We start from the raw sequence: 20,766 nt of genomic DNA on the forward strand, positions 1-20,766 counted from the left end.
TGAGTGGGGCAGGCCTAATCGACCACTCAAACTGCAGAGGGTGACAAAAAGTTTATTCTGTACTTCTCGCAGGGTCAAACAGAGGATAAAACTGGAGAGAGGACCTGGTCTGGAGGTGAAAGGACTCCTGTAGCCTGCCTTCCTTTGATGCGAGGGCTTTAGGCTGTTCCCCTGGGAGGGCTGTCAAGGGGCTTGACCGTGGCGGCTGGGACGAGGGTGGGGCAGCAGGGCTTGCAGTGGGAGCCCTCAGGTGAAACAGGTTAGGAAGGGCCCCGGACAGACAGGGATTCTTCTGAGGAGTGAGGTAGAGTGCTTCCTTCAGCCAGCCCGGGCAGAGAAGAAGGGCAGAGAGCGGACGTAGGAGTCCAGTCGAGAGCGGAAAAGCTCACTTTGCACAGTTTGGCCCAACGGGCACAGGGGATTCTTCACCACTAGTTCCACATACAGCTGTGGAGGGGGAGGGTGTTAGAGCCAGGCTTTGGAGACTTCTTGTTTTCAACCCCAAATCTAGTATAACCTCAAGGGTATGTGAATGCACGGGGATCAAGGGCTGGGAGGAAAACCCTCCTTGAGGAGAAAATGGTGGTGGGAGTATATAAGGACCTAAAGGGTCCCAAGAAAACTGACTTCAACAGAGAAACAATAAATTAGGATTGAGATAGGAAAGCTGAAGGAATCTTGGGACTCTAAGTGGCCATGGCTATTGAGGCTTTAGGGGAAGGGTCCAAGGGGCTGGCACTGACCGCACTGTAGATGTGGTGCAGCACATCTCGGATGGGTCCCACGCCCAAGTCAGTATTCATGACAACCTTGATCCCAGTGGGTGTCTCGTAGTAATGGAGTTTGTAACGGCTAGTTTGGAAGGCCAGGAAGCCGTCCTTCCTGCAGAGATGAGGATGTTAAGGAATGGGAGCGTAATCTCTCCCAAAGAGATACTTCTGATACACTCTAGGTTGACTCCCTCTTTAAACAAAACCGTTTGTAGGAGCCTGGGTGAGTAAAGACACCTCCCATCTTCACCCCTCAATTTAGCTCCTGCACCCAACCTCTAGCTTCAGATCTTCCCCACCACCGTTCCTGCCAGCTTCAGCACTCTCTCTGTCTTCTTACCCTCTCTGGGGACCAATGTCACTTCCACTCCAGAAAGTTTCCCCCACCCCCAAATTCCCTCCTTCCCTCAACATCCCCTCAGACTCCACGTACATGTCTAGCGGGGACATCTTGCTGACAAACGAGCGGATAGAGAAGAGCATCCCGTACATCAGCTTGTATTCCTGAAGGGAGAGGGGCAGTTAGTTCTCGGTTGTTAAAAAGAGACGGGGCAGGGGTGGGAACGAGCCAGGGTTGGAGAGGAGGGCTGGACTGGGGCTATGTGCATTTGGATATGCGAGGTCACCCAGGTTGCGCGGGGCCCTCTGATCACCTCCTCCTTGGGGATCCCCGCTTGCTTCTTACGGTGCCACTCGCTGTAATGCAGACACACTCCATTCCGGTCAAACAGGTACAGGTTGTGGACAGTCATCTGCAGGTCAGAGAATGTGAGCCTCGCTGCAGAACCGCCCACACTCCCTGGGCTCCAGTTCTCAGTCCCAGATCCCTCCAACCAGAGGGGTACCCAACCCCCGGACTCACCGGAACTGCTCGGAATGCCCGTCATTCGATACTTCCGGTTTCGCGGAGCCCCGCCCCCACCATGTCCTCACGCTACAGCTTCACCCCTATACCTCCCTCAGCCAATCGTGGCTTCCGGATCTGCGCGTGCGTGTTTAGGCTCGGGCGCCAGAAGTTGAGAGCCGCGGAGAGTTTTCCTGGGCAGGTGACGTCATCAAGGCGAGCGAGGCGGGGTTACGGACGGTGGGCGGGAGGCTGCCAACGGTTTTGAGTGTGGGGAAGGGCGCGAGAAAGGGGGTGTCTTGGTCTTCCTGGACCGGGGCTTAGAGGAAGAGGGCAATCCCTCGTTCCCACCTTGGCAAATTGCAAGGCTGAGGACTGGAAGTGTGGAGACTAGTCGGAACGGTGTGGTCGGGGTAGAGGATCTCAGGCTAGGCTTCAGGCCCTGTACATTTTACGGACGTCTGAGGGCGTGATTGAGTGTTCACAAAGATTCTTTGCGGGTAATAGGGTGGGAGGGATTCTGGGGAGCCTTGCTATGGCTTTCTTGCCAGGAGGGATCGGAAGGGATGTATGTGAGGGTTGACCCTGGGTAGAACGGGTGCCGTGGACGGAGGGTTGTGGGGAGGTGGGGAGCGTGAGCCCGGTGACTGGCGGATAAGCCAGCTGGACGAAAATTAGGCCCCTGTTGAGTCTGAGTCTGTTTCACTTTGCACAGTCTGGGTGTGAGAACTTAAGAGCTCGGTTGACCAGTGATAGCCTTTTCTAGAGGTTGATCTGAAGCTTTGGGCACTCTAGAGGAACTGCAGTGGTGCTGTTGCCCCGCAGTAGGTCTTCTGTCCCCACCCCTTCCTTGCTGCACCCTTCTTTCCCACCATTCCCAGGAGCTATGGAAAGAAAATCCTTTGCCCTCTCCCATGGCCTCTGGGACATTTGGAAACCTTTCCTCTAACCAGAAAGCCTCCGTACCTTCATTCAACAAGGATCCTTCACTTGGAGTCTTCCTCCTTTCTCCCAAATCTTCCTTCTGGTACTTTTCCCCTGGGATCTCCTAAAGCAGAACCAGGAGTTCCCAGCTTTGCTGTCTGCAGTTGTCTCTTCCCTGTACTCATGGCAACATCAGCTACCAGCCCCAGCTCACCTCTCAGGGCCAAGGATCTCCTGAGTGATTCATCAGAAGCCCCTGGGCTGAACCAAGTGTCCTCTGAAGTAACCTCCCAGCTCTATGCTTCTTTGCACCTCAGTCGTCAGGCAGAGACCACGGCCCGAGCCCAGCTGTATTTACCCTCCACCTCCCCACCTCCTCATGAGGTGTTAGATGGCTTGGCACAAGAGCTGAGTTGCAGCTTGTCGGCTGGACTGGAGAACAACTTGAAGAAAAAGGTGAGGGAGATGTGTCTTGGGGACCTCTGGGGTCTTGGGATTGGGGATGGTTAAAAAAATTAGCTTTACTGAGGCTTGAACTTCTATTGTTGGATTCCAATTTCCTTTTAACTACATAGTCAGCTATGCTTGTGCCTGGGAGCAAATGTTTATGAGAGAGAGAGTGGCCTGGGCCACCATAATTTGGAAAATTGTGAAACTTCCTAATATTGTTTGTTTGCCAGAGACATCTGTGGGATGGGTTGCTGTGCTTTGATTGGGACATGGATGCTGGGAGTGAGGATAAGGTTTCTTCATCCCAGGAGGCAACTAGGGACTTAAGGATAGCAGCAACATAGGCTAAGATCCTTCCAGCTCAAAACTATTTTGATTGTATAGCTCAAAATTTGGCATTTAAGTCATTAAAACATAGTTTAATCAATTATACGTGTTACAGAGAAGATAGTGTTGGATAGAACAGGTGTCATAACCAATTTGCAGACTAGTTAAGCCTCCCAGAGTTTGAAAAACTGATAGCCATGGACTGCAGAGTCTTTAGATAGGGGAAAGGGACTTGCTGTCTAGCTGGCAGGAATCCTCACCATTCTTGTCTTAAGGTGCCCAGTTAATTCATTTATGCTACTTGTCTGGCTTCTGTGAACATTTGAGTTTCTTATTGGGTCAGTTCTGTTTTTCTTGCTTTCCCAGGTGCTAGATTAAAAATTATTGGGCTTTAGAGGTTAGTGGATGCCATCTACCCTGGCAGTAGGTAGAATATGGATTATTACATCTGATTTCCACATGGCTCTTTTCTAGGATGGTTCCAGGCATATCTTTGAGATGGAAAGTGTTCGGGGTCAACTCCAGAGCATGCTCCAAACTTCACGTGATGTGGCCTATCGTGAGTAAACCCCTTGCCTATAGAGGAGAACCTAGATTTAAGGGATGAGAAAAAGTAGAGAAAGGAAGTGGAGTATGTGTGAGCTGGGGACCTAGACCTCTGAGAAAAGAGACTTCAGGAGGAAAGGCCCCAGTTCTTTGGGAGAGGGGTGGGAGGAGAGGGTAAAGTGGAAAGGAAGGACCTCTCCTCTCTTCTCCTTCAAGTGGTCCCTGTTCCCATCCTTACCTGACCCTGCCTGTGGATCCCTCTGGCTGCCTGCAGGGGATGCCCCTACTCCAAGCGCTGACTCGGAGAGACGGGAAGAGGATTCCTTTGACAGTGACTGTACAGCCACCTTGCTTAAGTGAGTTCTCCTTGGGGTTCTTCTGGCTGGTTCACTTTCTTTCTTGGAAAGCCAAGTGCTCTATCCATTAGTCTCCCTTTACTGCTTTTGTACCTCTTAGGGACCTAAGATGCTTGTCACTTAGCTTTCAGTTTTCATCCTTTCTCTCCTCTGTTCTATCCCCTTTACTCCTACAGGTAAATGGGTATCTTCTGCCTAGTACCTGGCTTTCTCCCAGCTTCTAGTCCTTCCTCCTCCAGAGGAGTTAGCTTGTTTCTGCTGAGACTTGTACTTCAGGGAGTATGAGACAGAGGAGGGAGCACTATAGGGCGAATCACAGAACCTGTGTGCTGTCTGTGGCCCTGTCACTTATCTCTGAGCTTTTGACTTTCGGCAAGTCTCTTGCCCTGAGTTTCAGTTTCCTCATTTGTAAAACGTCGCAGTTGGACTAGTGGATCTCAAAAGCTTTCCCAACCCTAATATTTTCTACCTGATTTGCTCAGCACCCGGCCACTGCAAGACTTGTCTCCATCTAGCTCAGCCCAAGCCCTGGAGGATCTGTTTCCCCGCTATGCCAGCCTTCGGCCAGGGCCCCCACTCAATCCCCCGGATTTTCAGGGGCTGAGAGATGCACTGGATTCAGAGCATACTCGTCGCAAGGTGAGATATAAAGTCTTCCTTCTGAAAGCAGCAAAGATTAGAAATAGGGCCGAGTGCTGAAAAGGGCTGAAAGTTAGTTAAGAGCCTACCAGCTGGGACTTTGCACACATGGCTCTTGGCTCTTCAGGGAGGCCTTCTTTGACCATCCTGTCTAGAATGGTACACCGACCCTCCACGTATTCATTCAGATCATTCTGTTATTTCCTTCATATAGGTTATGAAAGTCTGATAGATCTTGTTTGTTTCTCCCCTCTAAAATCTAAGCTCCATGTGGGTCATATCATATCTTGTTCAGCATTGTCCTCCTAAAGTTTAGACTATACCTAACACATAGAAGTACTCCATACATGTTTGGTGAATGAACAACCAACTTTGTTGGCTTGTGCAAAGCTTTTATAGCTATCGGTGAAATAATGAGCTTTATCTCTCTGAGCCCCAGCCTGTCTGAAAGGGACAGAGAGGGACGAGACAGAGGAAAAGTTGAAATCGTTGGCTGTGCTGTCATTTTTGAAACCCTCTCTTCCTCTATTTTAAACTGCCGGGGCATGAATGAAAGGTTCTCCCCTTTCTCCTTGTTCTATTGAATCATTGTGTCCAATAAGCTTCTTAAGGCAGGAATAACTTCCCACTCTGCAGCGTGGGCTGCTGCAGCCCTGCCAAAAGGTCCTTGGAAATTTTTCTCAGAAGATTTGGGAAAGGGAAGAGCCTGGAAGCTAAGCCCCTGCTTCATGAGGTGGCCTAAGAAGATGTTGGAGGTCTCAGGCCTCAAGGTTCCTGCTCCAGAATTCCTGATTCTCCTGCTCCAAACCTATTCTGTTCTTGGGACCCAGGCTCCCTGTCTCCAGCCCATTTCCCCATAGAGATGCTGGAAAGTTTGGTGCTTTGGTCAGACTAAGGATAGTAACACCTAGACTCCCCACCCTTCTTTTCAGCATTGTGAGCGCCACATTCAGAGCCTGCAGACCCGAGTGCTAGAGCTTCAGCAACAGTTAGCCGTGGCTGTGACTGCCGACCGCAAGAAAGATATCATGATTGAACAACTGGACAAGGTGCCAGGGTAGCGGAAGGTGGGTGGGTCTCTCCATGGGGTGGGGCACCAGTTAATAGTGAATAGGGGGAGTCCACCCAGTGTTTCTTTGTTCACTTTAGGAGCTGGGTGTGGGGTAGGTTTGCTGACTACTGGGAGAAGGTGGCTGTTGACCCTGCTCCTGTGGGCGGAAAGAGGGCAAAAAAATTACTTGAAATTCTGTCTGACTTTCCTCTCCTGAGACCCTGGCCCGCGTGGTGGAGGGCTGGAACCGGCATGAAGCTGAGCGGACAGAGGTGCTTCGGGGACTCCAGGAGGAACGCCAGGCCGCTGAACTCACTAGAAGCAAGCAGCAGGAGGTGGGCAACCTGGATCACGCGGCATTAGAACCTAGTCACTGATGGCTGGGTGGAAGAGGGTAGAAATGGCTCTGGAATCAGGGTTCCCAACAGATTGACCTCAGTCTTGCAGTAGTGGGCCTGACAGTTCTCCCATTTCTTCTCCCTTCACTGTTTCTGCTGTGAAACTTGCATCATTGATCATCTTCCCAGTTTTCCTCACACCACATGGTCTTCTCTTTGGCCTGCAAGTCATTTAGTTAATTCTTGCCTTTAAAGTTTACGTTGTTAATTATTTTTGAAATATAATGTACAGGGATTCCCCTCAGTTCCTCTGTCCTGCATTCCTCTCTCCCCGAAAGACAGTAACCCGCCTGGAACAAAGCCTTTCTGAGGCCGTGGAGGCCCTGAATCGTGAGCAGGAAAGTGCCAGACTGCAGCAACGGGAAAGAGAGACCCTGGTGAGAACGCTGGGCAGGGTTAATTCCAGTAGAGGCTGTTAACTATTTTGAGAGGGATATGGGGTTTTGGTGGATTGTGGGAGTTCATAATTTGAGATGCACCAGGGCAAAGTGTGCGTCTAGTTCTGCTAGTTCTGCTAGATACACTATAGAAAGTGAGCTCTTTCAAAGTAAGTTTGAAAGACTCTGCAAATTGTACCTGCACTAAAATTATCTGTGGAATTATTGTAAAATATAGATTTCTGGGACCTTTTCCCAGAGGTTTTGATATATAGGAGGTTGGGGAACCTAAGTATTTTCAGGAATTTTCTAGGTGATTTTGTTCAGCCAGGTTTGGGAACTCTGGTCTAGGGCATAGCCAAAAATGGTATGGGATGAGCAAGTTTCTAATTGCTGAAATGATAAGATGATTACCCCTATGAATTAGTAGCCAGGTTTAGAATTTCTTGCATGCATGACACATGCTTGCTACATGCATGCTGTTACTTGTATTCTTAACAGGCTACATCCAAGAGTGCTGATGACCTAATTACCTCTCCCTCATAAAACAAAATAAAACAGAACAAAACAAAAAAAGAGTGCTGATGATGGCTGCCGATTGGCTAGTGCGTGGGTGTAGGCTGGATTTTCTAGTCTTTCTGGAATTTCTTTTGATGATGATGGTGATCGCTATTGTATGTTGAGTGTTTACTACATGCCAGGCACTCTGCTACATGCTTTACATATGCTTTATAAATCTTTTGTTTAATTGAAGTACAATATTGTGTCAATTTCATATGCTTTTAACTTTAATCCTCATACAGTAGACTGTACTGTTATGCCCATTTTACAGATTAGGATGTCTGCCTGAGAACACATAGTAAATGCAGAGCTGGGATTCATCTGAGATTTGAACCCAGATCTACCTAATTCTGGAACAGAAGCTCTTATTTACTACATTATAATCCTGCAGGCTTGTTAAGTGTTGCATTTTAATGGATATAATTCTCAGTGGTCACATTGTATGGGGGTGAGGGGCAGATTGCTGGTCTCTTGAGGACATGCTAAGGATCTTGGTTTCCTCATGGGGCTATAGGAAGAGGAAAGGCAAGCGCTAACCCTGAGCTTGGAGCTAGAACAGCAGCAGTGCCGGGCCCTGCAGGACGAACGGGATGAGGCTCGGGCTGGGCAACTCAGTGAGCGTCGACTCTTGGAGACCCTTCAGGTGGCCCTAGAAGAAGAGCGGCAGACCCGGGCCCAGCAAGAGCGTCAGCTTAAGGAACGCTACCAGGCACTGCAGGAGGAGAGCCAGGCTCAGCTGGAAAGGGAGAAGGTAAAAGCGGCAGCTGGAGAATGGGGAACAGGTTAGGGACAAAATAATCGAATGAGGTGGATGTCAGAATATGCGGCACAGGGACTGGGATGGAGAGGGAAGAACTGTATGTGGGAGAGAAGATTGAGAGTGTAGGGCCTGCAGGAAGGTCTGGGGCATCAAATACATGGGAGGCCGAAGGGTGAGATTAAACAGAGATATCAGGAAATAGGTCAAATATGAAGAGAGAAGAAGCTTGGGTTTTAGGGTTTGGAAGGATGAATCGGGGAATTGAGGTAACCAGGAGACAGGAAGTGAGGTACGAACTTCAGTTTGATTTCCCTTTCTTAGGGGAACACCCAGAGGGAGTCGCAGGCAGCCCGAGAGGCGCAGCAGCAGCTGGCCTTGGTGCAGTCTGAGGTGCGGCGGTTGGAAGGAGACCTGGATACAGCTCGCAGAGAGAGAGATGCCCTGCAGCTGGAGATGAGCCTGGTGCAGGTCAGGAGGCAGAGGGCTCCTGAGGAGCATTCCTGGTGAGGAGAAGTGGGTCTGAGGCAGAGGGACTTTTAGGAGTCATGGCAGACGCTCCCATTTCTAACTAGAATTTTGACCTTTATGGACCTCTGTTTTTTTGTGTGTAAAGGGCAAATTAATGAGTTTCTAAGAGACTTTTTTCCTTATTAATGATTGACTTAAGGAGATACCCAGTTTCTGAGTTAGTGAGGCCAGTGTTTGAAAAAACACACTCTTTACTTTTCACCTCGCCCATTGAATTGGAGGACTGACCACATGGAGACTCATTTATCATGGAGGGCCAAGGGCAAAGACGTTAGTAAACAGTTCAGTAGCAATTTATAAGCTGCTGTGTCCCCTGAACTGGCGCTAGCTGTGTGTGTGAACGCGTGCATTCAGTAAGCCTGTTGAAGGCCCCTCTATGTTAAGCTCTGAGTTAGGAACTGGGAACAGTCCTGGCCAACAGGGAGCTCACCAGCTAGCTGGGGAGTCTGTCTAGTAGTTGTGGTTGCTGGATATGTGGTAAGGATAGTTACCTATCCTTTAGTTTTGTAAGAAATCACCATAGTGTCTTCCAAAGTGACTGTACCATTTTGTATTTCCAACACCTATGAATGAGAATTCCTGTTGTTCCACATTCTCACCAACATTTGGCGTGTCAGTGTTCCGGATTTTGGCTATTCTAGTAGGTACATAGTACTATGTAGTGAATTTTTTATATCATCAATTGTATTTTTCAGCTCTAGAATTTCTGTTTGTTCCTTTTTATAATTTCTATCTCTTTATTGACACTTCCTATTTGTTCTTACATTGTTCTGATTTCCCTTAGTTTGTTGTCCATATAGTGTCCATAGTTAAGACTCTTGATTTAATGTCTTTGACTAGTAATCCCAATGTCTGGGCTTCTATAGGGAGAGTTCCTGTTAGAGTCTCTTTTTTCTTTGAATGAGGCATATTTTCCTATTTCTTTGCATGTTTTATAATTTTTTGTTGAAATCTGGGTATTTTGAGTACTGTAGTAACTCTGGAAATCATATTCTTTCCCTCCTCAGGGATTTATTTTGATGGCCACAGCCATCTATTTGTATAGTGACTTTTCCAAATGGTTTTTGCAAATAGTATTTCTTGTTGTGTGTGGTAATTGACATTTCTGTTCCATTATCTCTGTGATTATCTTGTGACCTAACAGATTTTCTTAAATGTCTGGGTTCCCCTTCCCCTTGCCCCAAAAATTTTTTAAAAAGAGTATATATGTCTCTTTAAATCTTCTGATGGATGGAACCAGAGAAGTCTCTGTAGCCCAAGGAGCTTAAAGCAAAGGCAGTTGTCCTCTCTGGTTCCTCAGGGAACTTCCAGACTGACCAAGACTTGCAGTCCCACATTTTTGGAGGATAAGGTCCTTACTCCCCTTGCTTCAGGCAGCCACTCTAGTAACACAGATGGGGGATGGTAGCTGGTTCACGCATGCAGCTCTCTTACCAAAGTTCAGCAGCCTCTTCCTTCAACAAGCACTCTCCTGGTTGCTTTAGGCATCTGATCAGGTTTCAGAATTCCCAAATAGTTGATTTTGACAGTTTTTTCTGAGCTTAATGGTTGTTTTAGTGTAAGGACTGACCCCTGATGTTTCCTACTCTGTGTGACATTACTCCTTTTTTCTTTTTATGATCACTCTTTTTTTTTTAATTCTATTTTTTAAAAGTAAAAAACCACCATGAGACATTATTAATTTGTTTTATAAAGTCAGTATTCATTTAGAGGTATCCACATAATTTACTACTTTCTTTGCTTTTCTTCCCTTCTTTGAACTCAGACCTTCTGTCTGGCATGTTCTACTTGGTGGCAAAATCCATCTTTCTTTCTTCATTCATTCATCTATTCATTTATTAATTCGCTTTTGAAAATGTCTTTATTTCACATTCATTTTTGAAATAGTTCCTGGGTGTAAAATTCTAGGCTGGCAGTTGTTCCAACATACTGAGAACATCATTCTGGCTTCCATTATTGCTGTTGAGAAGTCAGCTCTCAGTTGACCACTCTTGCTTTTGAAACTTTCTCTTTGTAGTTTTTTATCAGGTTTACTGGGGTGTGGTTCATGTATTTTAAAAAAAAAAGAAAAGAAAAGAAATTCTTTTGGGGATTCTTTAGTCTTCTTGCATAAGTGGAAGTTGTCTTTCTTCGATTCTGGAAAATTCTGTCATTATCTCTGCATATCATTTCTCCTCCATTATCTCTGCCATCTCTTTCTGGAATCTGATTGAGTATATTTGAGCCCCTTTCCCTGTATCTATGTTGCTCATCCTCTGTTTTGTATTTTCCATCTTTTGTATTTTCATGTTCACTCTGGATAATTTCTTGTCTTCCAGTTCACCAATTCTCTGTTCAACTTTGTCTAATCTACTGTTCTATCCACTCATTGAGTTTAAATTTTCATTTATTATATTTTTTATTTTACAAACTACTATTATTTTTATTTTCAAATCTTTATTTCTCATAGTTTCTTGTTCTTGATATTTTCAAGTTTGCCTTTGATTACTTTAAACTGTTTTATTATCTATAGATGATAATTCCAATTTCTGAAGTGTTTGAGGATCCTTTTCTATTGTCCCTTGTTTTTGCTGGTTCCCATGGAGTTTAGTTTCTTTAGGCCCTGTTAATTTTTTACTGTGTGCTGGACCTTGTATTTGAAAAATCATAGTCATAATTTGAGGCCTATAATGAAAGTATTTTGCTCCAGAGAAAATTTGCATTTGCTTCTACCAAGCCCTGAAAGACACTGTAAGTCCAGGATCAATTTAAACCAAACTTTCCAGGTTGGGATTCCTGGGTGATTCAAACTGAGCTTTAATTTTATGTACTCTTCCACTCAGGTTCACCTTCACTCTGAGGGTGAAGCTCATTGAAATCTCAGGTTTTTTTGTGGGGAGTATCTCCAGTTAGACTCTGTAACTGAAGTGGGCCTTGGCCTTTGATTTCTGTTCATTTGCTTTTGAAAGGCAGTCAAAACAAAGGTTTCAATTTCCTAGGATAGGCAGATAACCCCAAGGTAAAAATGGCTATCTACCACACTTGTAACCTGGCCAGGCTCCCATTTTTCCTTTACTTTGGCCTAGTAATTCCATACTGTTTCGTTACCTCTTTGATGCTTTTTAGGAAGATAGATATAGATATAGATATAGATATAGATATAGATATAGATTTTTTTTCTTTTTTTTTTTTTAAATATTGAACGCTTCACGAATTTGCGTGTCATCCTTGCGCAGGGGCCATGCTAATCTTCTCTGTATTGTTCCAATTTTAGTATATATGCTGCCGAAGCGAGCACTAGATGTATTTTTTAGTATTTTATTCAGTTTGTTTGTTTTTGTTCAGCATTAGATAACTTAATCTGCCAGTACTAGAAACATGATCTAATCCCTCTCTTCTTATACTTCAAAATAGTTTGTAAGGTTAGATTTAATGTATTTCTTGAATACTTGATATTTGATTACTGACTTTGTTTCTTTAATATTTATAGAAATATTTAGGCTTTCTATTTATTCTTGAATTTTTTTGGTGCTCTCTCTCTATATATATTTAGTCTATATTTTGTAATCTGTTGACTTAAAGTTGTTCATAATTTTAACCTTTTAATGTCCATGGCATCTTTTCTACTTTTTCATTCTGGATATTATTCACTTGTGTCATCCTCTCATCCTCTTTTTTTAAAACCGTCTTACTTGTGGTTTAATTGAATTTATTTTCCAGAGAATTAACTTTTGGCTTTGTTGATCTTTTTTTTTCTATTTTTTCCTTCCTGTACTTTATTTCCTTCCTTATGTTGGTTTATTCTGCTATTCTTTAAAAAAATCTTCTTAACACGAATGCTTACTTGTTCATTTTCTCAGCCTTCTCTTCTAAATTTCTCCATAAGTACTGATCCTGTAACTTATCCTGTGTGATAGTTTCTTTATTGTTTGGTTCTGAATAATACTGTTTTTTTATATAATTAACTTTTTGATCTCCTGGGTTATTTCCAAACTATAGGGTGTTTTTTATTATTGATTTATAGCTTATCTGTTTGTGATTAGAGAGCAGGGTCTTTTTAAAAAATTACTTACATATATGTATTCCACCTACCTTTTTGTTTTGAAATATTTCTACTTAAAGAAATGTTGCTTGAATAGTAAGTATAATGAATACACTAAGATTCACCAGTTGACATTTTTGCTGCATTGTCTGTTGTCTCTGCACTTCTCTCTCTCTCTTTCCCCACCACTCCCTTTTCTCTTTCTTCTTGTCCCATCCCCATCATTTGAGAGTTTCTTGTGGACATTGTGAGAGAATATGCTATTTTTATTATTTAAATTTTTTGAAAATTATTCAGACTTATGCCTTAATATATGGTCAGGTTTTCTAAACATTTCATGTGTGCTTGAAAATATATATTTTATAGTGGCTTGGTGCAATTTTGTGTGAGTATTTCTTTTTGTGTCTAGTTTGTTAACTATGCTGTCTAAATCATTATGTTCTTAAAAAAAAACCATTATGTTCTTTTTTATTTTTTTCTGTTAAAATCTCACTGAGTATGGATTTGTCTGTTTCTCTTGTAGTCTGTCAGATTTTGCTTTATACTTTTTGAGGTTATTAGATGCATATAATTTAAAAAATTGCTGTATCTTTCCTGGTAAACTGAATGTTTTATCCTTGTGATTACTCTCTTTATCTCTTATAAGGCTTTTTGCCTTAGAGTCTATTTTTGCCTACATTACTAGATCTATATTAGTCTTTATTTTGCATTCTTTTTTTAGTGAAGTATAGTCAGTTTACAGTGTTGAGTCAATTTCTAGTGTACAGCATGTTTCAATCAAGCATTTGTTTTAGAGTTTCCCTGACAAATATTTTTCTAACCTTTTTACTTCAACCATTATATATTTGCCTTTTAGCTAGAACATTAATTTAATTTATTCATAGCTGAATCTATGTCTTAACTTTCTATCTTATTTTGTCTTGCCTATTCAGTGTTTATTTTCTTCTTTCTTGTCATATTTTAGATTTACTATTTTTTTCTCGTTCCACTTTTTTCAAATAGCTTGGGTGTTTCAGTGGAGAGAGGTGCCATTAACTCAGGCAGGAAATACAGCAAAAGAAGGTTTTAGGGTAGAAAAACAAATGAGCTCACTTTTAGATGTGTTTTATTTGAGCTATTCGGTAGATTTCTGGGTATATGGGCTTAAAGCTTAGAAGAAAGTCCAGTTTAAAGAGAGAGATTTAGAAAGGGTTTTAAGGTATATATGGTAGCAAAAAAAAAAAAAAAAAAAAGGCCTAAAAGCATCAGTGATGTAGAATGATAGCATATGGCCAGAATGAAAACTGAGGCCAGAACTCAAGGAAGCATTTGGCTTTGATGGGCAGCTGGAGGAGAAGCAATCAGCCAAGACTGAGGAACAGTCGGACAGGATGAGATGCAGGGCTGCTGGTCCCATGGGAGTGAAGGGAAAAATGATTTTAGAAGGAAAAAGGCAGGTGTTGCAGTGAAATCATGTAAGATAAAAGACTGAGAAATAACCACTGTGAGATTTAGAAATTAAGTTCTTAGTTGTGAGTGGAAATGTCAGTGAGTTGAAGAAAGAATATGAGGTGAGAAAACAGAGACAACGATTCTGCTTTAGGAGGAAGGAACGCGGACATTTATTGAACCCCTGTCCCGGGGGGGGTTTCAGGAGCTGCGCTAGAAATACTGCATGTGTTATCTCAGACATGGTAACAGACTTGGTTGTTCTACCTATCATTTCTTTTGGTTAAAAAAAAACAACATTTTTTTGGTCCAAAGTCATTTTTACTTTTGTATACATATAAGGTGTGAGCACCTTAATGAGGAAAGGAAACCTCTTCCACTCCTTGTGGCAGAATTCTTGTTCTTGATCCCTTAGGCTTATGAGGGAATGTTGGTATGTGGGTTTTTTGTCTACCTTGTATCCTCCATCCTCTTCTAAGCCAAACAGAACTGAGCTATTACCCCACCTCCCCTTACCCCCAGGCTCGGTATGAAAGCCAGCGGATCCAGATGGAGTCGGAGTTGGCCGTGCAGCTGGAGCAGCGAGTGACAGAGCGGCTGGCGCAGGCTCAGGAGAGCAGCCTGCGGCAAGCAGCCTCCCTGAGGGAGCATCACAGGTACCCCGGGCTGGAGGGGTGCTGCCTGTCCCCCCAGCAGCAGCTGGTGTTGGGGCCCTGCCCAAACCCTCTCAGACCCCTTTGCCATTTTCCAACACACCGGCCCTGTCAGTCTCTCTGTGAGAGAGCTGCCTTTGGGTTCACAGGGAGAGCCAGACATGCTTGGGAATTTTCAGTCTTCATCCCACTGGAAGCAGCACTTAACCAATAACTGGTGGGTACAGGAATAAAAATTTCCAGCTCCCTAGCCCCTGATGGGCACAATGCTAAGCTGTGACCTACAGCATCTCCAGAATTACCCTGTGGGATTGAGCCTCCTCTGCCTACTCCCCTCCCAGTTTTTTTCTGGAAATGCTTCTTAATTGAATCATTCCCCATAAATCCTCACCTCAGTCTCTGCCTCTGGGGAACTCATCCTAAGACACCAGCTGTCCTTACCTCTTTCCTGAACCCCCCTGTGCCAGGCCCAGGTTGGCCGGCTGGCTGGCTGACTCTCACAGGCACACATTCTGGTTTTCCCTTGTTTGATTACTTCTCCTGTCTCCAGACTCAGTCCTCATTTCTCACCTGTGTCCCCTCAGGAAGCAGCTGCAGGAGCTGAATGGACAGCACCAGCAGGAATTGTCCACCCAGTTGGCTCAGTTCAAGGTGGAAATGGCAGAACGAGAGGAAAGGCAGCAGCAGGTGGCTCAGGACTATGAGCTCAGGTACCGGTCCCTGGAGCATCCCTGTTAGGCCTCAGCCTCCGTGGGAATGATGACAAGTTGCCTCCCCTGAGACCTGTCCTTTCTGCACGGGCCCAGCTCCTTTCAGAATTTCACATCTCACCTTCCCTTCTGACTCTTCCTGTTGTCCGAGTCTCTGCTTTCTCCAAGGCCCCACATCACCCCTCTGGCTTCTCTTTAGACTGGCCCGGGAGCAGGCACGAGTGCGTGAACTGCAGAGTGGGAACCAGCAGCTAGAGGAGCAGCGGGTGGAGCTGGTGGAGCGACTGCAGGCCATGCTGCAGGCCCACTGGGAGGAGGCAAACCAGCTGCTCAGCACCCCTCTCCTGCCGCCCAACCCCGCGGTAGGCCTCGCCCTTGACCCAAGCTGCTCAGAGCTGTGTTTTGATCCTTTATGTGGAAATCTAGCTCCCTCCCAAGGGAAGCCTGTAGTTCAGTTCCTGGGACCTGCGTTAGGAAAGATGTCCATGGACTTCTGCAAAAAATAACTGTTTCATCCAAATAAGTCTTTTTGCCATGGCCATAGCTCACTCAGACTGGCTCCACTGCCTTGGGCATAATTTCCTTCTCTCTGCCCAAGAGGTGGTGAGTAACATGTGGTGCTAGTTTTGCCAAAGGGCAACTGAATGAATTATGATGGTCAGGGCCAGAAATTGGTTGGGATTCTCACCCTTAATCCTCATATTGGCATCACCTACTTCCTTCTTTTAATTATTAAATGTTTATTATGAGCTAAAATAATTTTTGGAATAGATAATAATATGCACATGGTTTTAAAAAAACTGTTCAAAAATGCACACAGTGAAAAGTGATCTCCACACTATGCTGGCATCTCTTTCTCCCAGTCCCTCCCTCCACCGAAGCAGCCACTGTTCCTAGTGTCTTGAGTGCCTCCCCCGCCCCCAAACAGTAGCCTTCCATTCACGGTTATATGACTTTTTATTTAACCAAGTGCCTATTGGTAGACATTAAATTTGCTTCCTATATTTTGCTTCTGCAAACAGTGCTGCAAGCAGTATCATGAATATATGTCTTCATACAAGTATATGTATAAAATTTCTAGAAATGGAATTGTAAGATGAAAAATAAGCATGTTAATATTTGATAGAAATTTGGTAAATGTCCCCAGATCTCCTTTTAAGGACACTATGCTAATTTGTAATCCTATTAAAGCATCTGTACTGTGTCTTGACTCTTCAAATGCACTCTCTCTCATGCCCAGGTTCCTCCAGTCAGCCCATCCAGCCCTGGGCCTCAGGAACCGGAGAAGGGGGAGAGGAGGATGTGGACTGTGCCCCCTGTGGCTGTGGCCCTAAAGCCAGTGTTGCAGCAGAGCCGGGAAGCAAGGGAAGAGCTGCCTGGAGTGCCGCCTGTTCTCTGCAGCCCCTCCCCAGATCTTAGCCTCCTGCTGGGCCCCACTTTCCAGAGCCAGCATTCCTTCCAGCCCCTAGAGCCAAAGCCTGATCTCACTTCATCCTCAGGTGACTGGGGACGGAAGTTACTGGGGTTCCCTTTACACACACTGATTTGCTCCCTCTTGTCTAGCTTCCTTTCTGTCCGAGACTTGAGCATTTAGTTTCCCAGATGTCTAGTGACCATAAGTTGCAAGGAGCAGAAATCCACTCAAGTTGGTTCAAGTAAAGGGAGTGAGAAATGTGATGTATCTCTGCTTAATGAGAACTGGGGTTGGCATCAGGGATGCTGCCAGGAACTGGGGCAGCTGTTCCTCCTCTCTTTGGGCCTGTGTGGGCTCTAGACTCTGCCATCCGGGCATCTGCTCCTTCCTCTTGGTCGACCAGCCCTCTCTCATTCTGGTTCTTGCTCTCACAACTTTGGTTCGCTTGAGCAGCTGTGACTCTGACTCCAGCCGAGACTCTAGACAACCCTGCAGAGACATTGGTGTCTCTGTTTCTTAGATCCAGTTTAAAGAGAGGCAATCTGATGGGTTAGTAACCATCCCTTGGATCAGCTGACCTTGAGTGGTGGCCACCCCTGTGACAGGTGGATGGGGTGCTCTGTGTGTTGTAAATATGACAACCCAGGTCAAAATAAGAATGAGCGCATGATCCAGTGAAGGATCCGGAACAAGTCTATTGATTTTTACTTTTAATTTTATTTATTTATTTATTTACTTACTTATTTACTTATTTAAATTGAGAAAGTATCAGTTTACAATGTTCTGTCTATTTCTCGTGTACAGCATGCTTCAGTCATACATACACGTACATATATTTATTTTCATATCCATGTGGTTACCGGAGGTGAAAGGGGTGGGAAGGGATAAATTGAAAGTTCGAGATTCGCAGATACTAATTACTATATATAGAATAGAAGTACAAGTTTCTTCTGTCCTGCACAGGGAACTATATTGATCTTAAACCATTCTGTGCTGTGGTGGCATTTACTTACTCAGAGTCTGAGCACCACAGCTTTCCCCTGTCTGCACTTCTGTCGCAGAATTCAGCTGTGCCATCTTTCAGTTCCTGTCAACCCTTCCCTCTCCAGCTGTTTTCTACTTTGATCATCTTCTCCTAGTTGTGATACTCTGCTTACACTAAATAGGCTCCTTCCTTCCAGGCATTTGGTGAGTTGATTTGTGGAGGGGGGCCCCCTCCCTCTACAACACACACCCTTGTTTCACTTGACAGCGGAGGCCTTCTCTGCAGTCGGAACCTTCCATCCCGATCACAGGGCTGAACGGCCGTTCCCTGAGGAAGATGCTGGGTCCGACAGGGATGGCTTCCTAAAGCAAGGGCTGCCGCCCGCTTCCCAGCTTCAGAGCCTCAAGCATTTTTTGCAGCAGGTAAGAGAGGGCCCACCTGTGCCACCTTGTTATCTCCACCCCTTCCTCATTTCCTCTTTCTGCTCTGGGAGTCCTGCACTGTGGCTTCGTCCACCTTTTAGGACTAAACCTTCCACCTAGCTTCTGCCTCTCCCAGCCCATCTTATTCTTACTACGGTAGTCCCTTCTGGAACTTAGGTGACCAGTCCGAGCTCTTACTCTCCCAAGACACAGAGGTCTCTTTCTTCATCAGTCCTCAGGGAACCTTACTGTCTTGTCCCCTCAGCTGCTGGAGACAGCACCCCCGAGCAACGAGAACCCCTCTGCCGACCTGCTGCCCACCAAGTCTGGTGAGTGTCAGCTCTGAAGAAGGTCGGGGCTGGGGCTGGAAGAGGTGGGAGCTGGTTATCAGGGATGGCGTTGTAGGAGCCGGCAAAGGAGACAAAGCTTCATGAAGGCTAAGGTGGCAGGACTTCCTTGGCTGTTTGTCCCATTTTCTGATCTTGAATCTCTTTCCTTGTGCTAGGTCCTCTGACTGTCCCAACTTGGGAGGAAGCCCCTCAGGTGCCACGCCTCCCACCCCCCGTCCATAAAACTAAAGTGCCCTTAGCCATGGCGTCCAGTCTTTTCCGGGTCCATGAGCTTCCCTCAGCCCAGTCACAGAGCGGTGGTCCCCGCGGTGGCTCCCCAGAGAGAGGTAAGAGGTCACGGCAGATAAGGGAAGGCCTCAGGCGTAGAGCTGGTACCTGCAACTGAAGGCCCTCCGGGATTCGGAGAGACGGGACACGGCCTGGGGAGAGGCTCTGGGATGAAGACCTTTACTGATGTGTCTCAGGTGGAGATGGGCTCGCATCCTCGAGGCAGCTGATGGAGGTATCTCAGCTGCTGCGACTCTATCAAGCTCGAGGCTGGGGGGCGCTGCCTGCGGAGGATCTGCTGCTCTACCTGAAGAGGCTGGAACACAGCGGGTACCAGCCTGGAGGGACGGGAGGAAAGATTAGGTGCATGGAATCTGGATTGTGGGCAGGCAGATGGGTCAGGCAGGGAAGAGTGGAGTGTGCATGTTGTCCACTGAGTAGCATCGTTTGTCCTTTTCTGAGGAAGAAATGAGGGTGAGATGCAGATCAGTGGCTCCTCCTCTTCCTCCCTCTCTCACTTCTTCCCACCTCTCTTTTGTTTCTACCTTTCTGTTGTTTCTTAAAAGAAAAATCTCTTCTTCATGTCTTTCTGCCTTAATTTTTTCTTATTTATTCTGCGGCTCAGAACTCAGAATCCTAGATTGTGACCATCTAGTATGTCAGTATTTGATTCCACTAATGTCTCCTCGTATTTGATCCCTGGGTTTGTCTTGTTTGTTTGTTCTTATTCTTAAGAGACAGAACTGGGGAATAGTTCTTCCACCCAGTGTTGGGGAGAGTGGGAGGACCAGCTCCCCCATCCTCATCCCTTGATTTGCATGGCAGGACTGACAGCCGAGGGGATGATGTCCCCAGAAGGAACACAGACTCCCGCTTGGGTGAGATCCCCCGGAAAGAGGTGAGGGAAAGTAGGGCAGGGGCGAGGTGGGTGGAAGGGCTCTCACTGACTCGTCCCTCCACTTCGCACACTCCATCGCCTGAACCCTCCATCCCTGTTCCATTTTCTGTGTCTTGGTCCTTGCCCTGTGCCAGTTCTGGCCCTCCCAACGCACAACACCTTTCCTCAATGGTGGGGGACTGAGAGGACACGACACTGAGTTTTCCTTCTTTTCCCTCAACTCTCAGATTCCCTCCCAGGCTCTCCCTCGCCGCCTTGCTACAGCCCCTAAGACTGAAAAGCCTCCAGCTCGGAAAAAAAGTGGGCACCCGGCCCCTGGTAGCGCGCGGAGTCGGGGGGGAATCTGGAGATAAGCCCCTTGCCTTCTCCTCTTCTTTGTTTTCTTCTTCTTTTTATTATTATTTTAATAAATGCTCAATAGTCTGTATGAGAGTCTCTGACTCATAGAAATTTGGAAAACGTAGGTTTTATAAGAAAAAAACTTTGTGAAAAAACTCATTTTATTCTATTTGGGTATGTTTTTTGTATGTTTCTGTTTTATATTCTGTGGGAAAAGACATGAATGCTTTGAAAGAAAACTGTCCATGGCTGAGTTTGAGAAGTTTCAGTGAGCCCAGGCTCGGTGTTGAAGCGTGACTGGCTCTGGCTCATAGGGGAATTATGGGTGATTCCTGTTTCCTTCTTTATATACATTTCTGTATTTTCCAACTTTTCTAGAACAAGAATGTATGACTTCATAACCAGAAAAACACTTTTAATAAAAGAGTAAGTTATTGTATAAAGAATTTGAGTAAAAATTTGATTGTTGGGAAACCGTTTTCTCTTTTTTAAGGAACAGGTAGTTCTTCCAGATTGCATTAGTAGGATTCTGATGGACAGATTCTGCCCCAGCCAGCCTGTATATTATGCTGTAATCGTCACTCTTTTTAAAATATTTCATTTATTTTTATTATTGTATTATTTAACTATTTTATTTTGGCGTGGGGGAAGGTAATTAGGTTTATTTATTTTTAGAGGAGGTATTGGGAATTGAACCCAGGACCTTGTGCATGCTAAGCATGCACTCTACCACTGAGCTATACCCTCC

The 20,766-nt window shown here is 45.4% G+C and overlaps 2 protein-coding genes and 1 non-coding gene across 9 annotated transcripts; 1 reads left to right on the forward strand and 2 right to left on the reverse strand.

The window, feature by feature from the left end:
* Nucleotides 1-36: 36 nt before the first annotated feature.
* TRAPPC1 (trafficking protein particle complex 1) lies at nt 37-1,707 on the reverse strand. 3 transcript variants are annotated; one of them, XM_006193808.3, is made up of 5 exons: nt 1,633-1,707; nt 1,424-1,522; nt 1,204-1,274; nt 744-882; nt 37-447 (listed from the first exon to the last, which is right to left on the reverse strand). In XM_006193808.3, the coding sequence occupies exons 2-5, from the start codon at nt 1,520-1,522 to the stop codon at nt 319-321; spliced, it is 438 nt and encodes a 145-aa protein (XP_006193870.1). In that variant the 5' UTR covers nt 1,633-1,707; the 3' UTR covers nt 37-318. The 3 variants fall into 3 exon arrangements, with proteins under 3 accessions (XP_006193870.1, XP_032354616.1, XP_032354615.1); XM_032498725.1 differs by having other exon boundaries at nt 1,456-1,522; nt 1,633-1,647; XM_032498724.1 differs by lacking the exon at nt 1,633-1,707 and having other exon boundaries at nt 1,456-1,597.
* CNTROB (centrobin, centriole duplication and spindle assembly protein) lies at nt 1,706-20,464 on the forward strand. Of its 5 annotated transcripts, XM_032498716.1 has the most exons (20): nt 1,706-1,830; nt 2,856-2,994; nt 3,790-3,874; nt 4,136-4,217; nt 4,700-4,856; nt 5,789-5,905; nt 6,126-6,242; nt 6,584-6,682; nt 7,758-7,994; nt 8,325-8,471; nt 14,503-14,636; nt 15,218-15,343; nt 15,543-15,705; nt 16,584-16,842; nt 18,010-18,164; nt 18,430-18,493; nt 18,670-18,840; nt 18,979-19,144; nt 19,607-19,679; nt 19,907-20,464. In XM_032498716.1, the coding sequence occupies exons 3-20, from the start codon at nt 3,814-3,816 to the stop codon at nt 20,030-20,032; spliced, it is 2,454 nt and encodes an 817-aa protein (XP_032354607.1). In that variant the 5' UTR covers nt 1,706-1,830; nt 2,856-2,994; nt 3,790-3,813; the 3' UTR covers nt 20,033-20,464. The 5 variants fall into 5 exon arrangements, with proteins under 5 accessions (XP_032354607.1, XP_032354604.1, XP_006193869.1 ...); XM_032498713.1 differs by lacking the exon at nt 1,706-1,830 and having other exon boundaries at nt 1,839-2,994; XM_006193807.3 differs by lacking the exon at nt 1,706-1,830 and having other exon boundaries at nt 1,839-2,994; nt 18,979-19,111.
* On the reverse strand, nt 11,702-11,808 carry LOC116656935. The gene has a single exon (XR_004311939.1). It is a non-coding gene; the product is annotated as a U6 spliceosomal RNA (small nuclear RNA).
* Nucleotides 20,465-20,766: the final 302 nt, after the last annotated feature.

This window comes from Camelus ferus, chromosome 16 (genome assembly GCF_009834535.1).
Source record: "Camelus ferus isolate YT-003-E chromosome 16, BCGSAC_Cfer_1.0, whole genome shotgun sequence".
In the NCBI taxonomy this organism is placed as follows: domain Eukaryota; kingdom Metazoa; phylum Chordata; class Mammalia; order Artiodactyla; family Camelidae; genus Camelus; species Camelus ferus.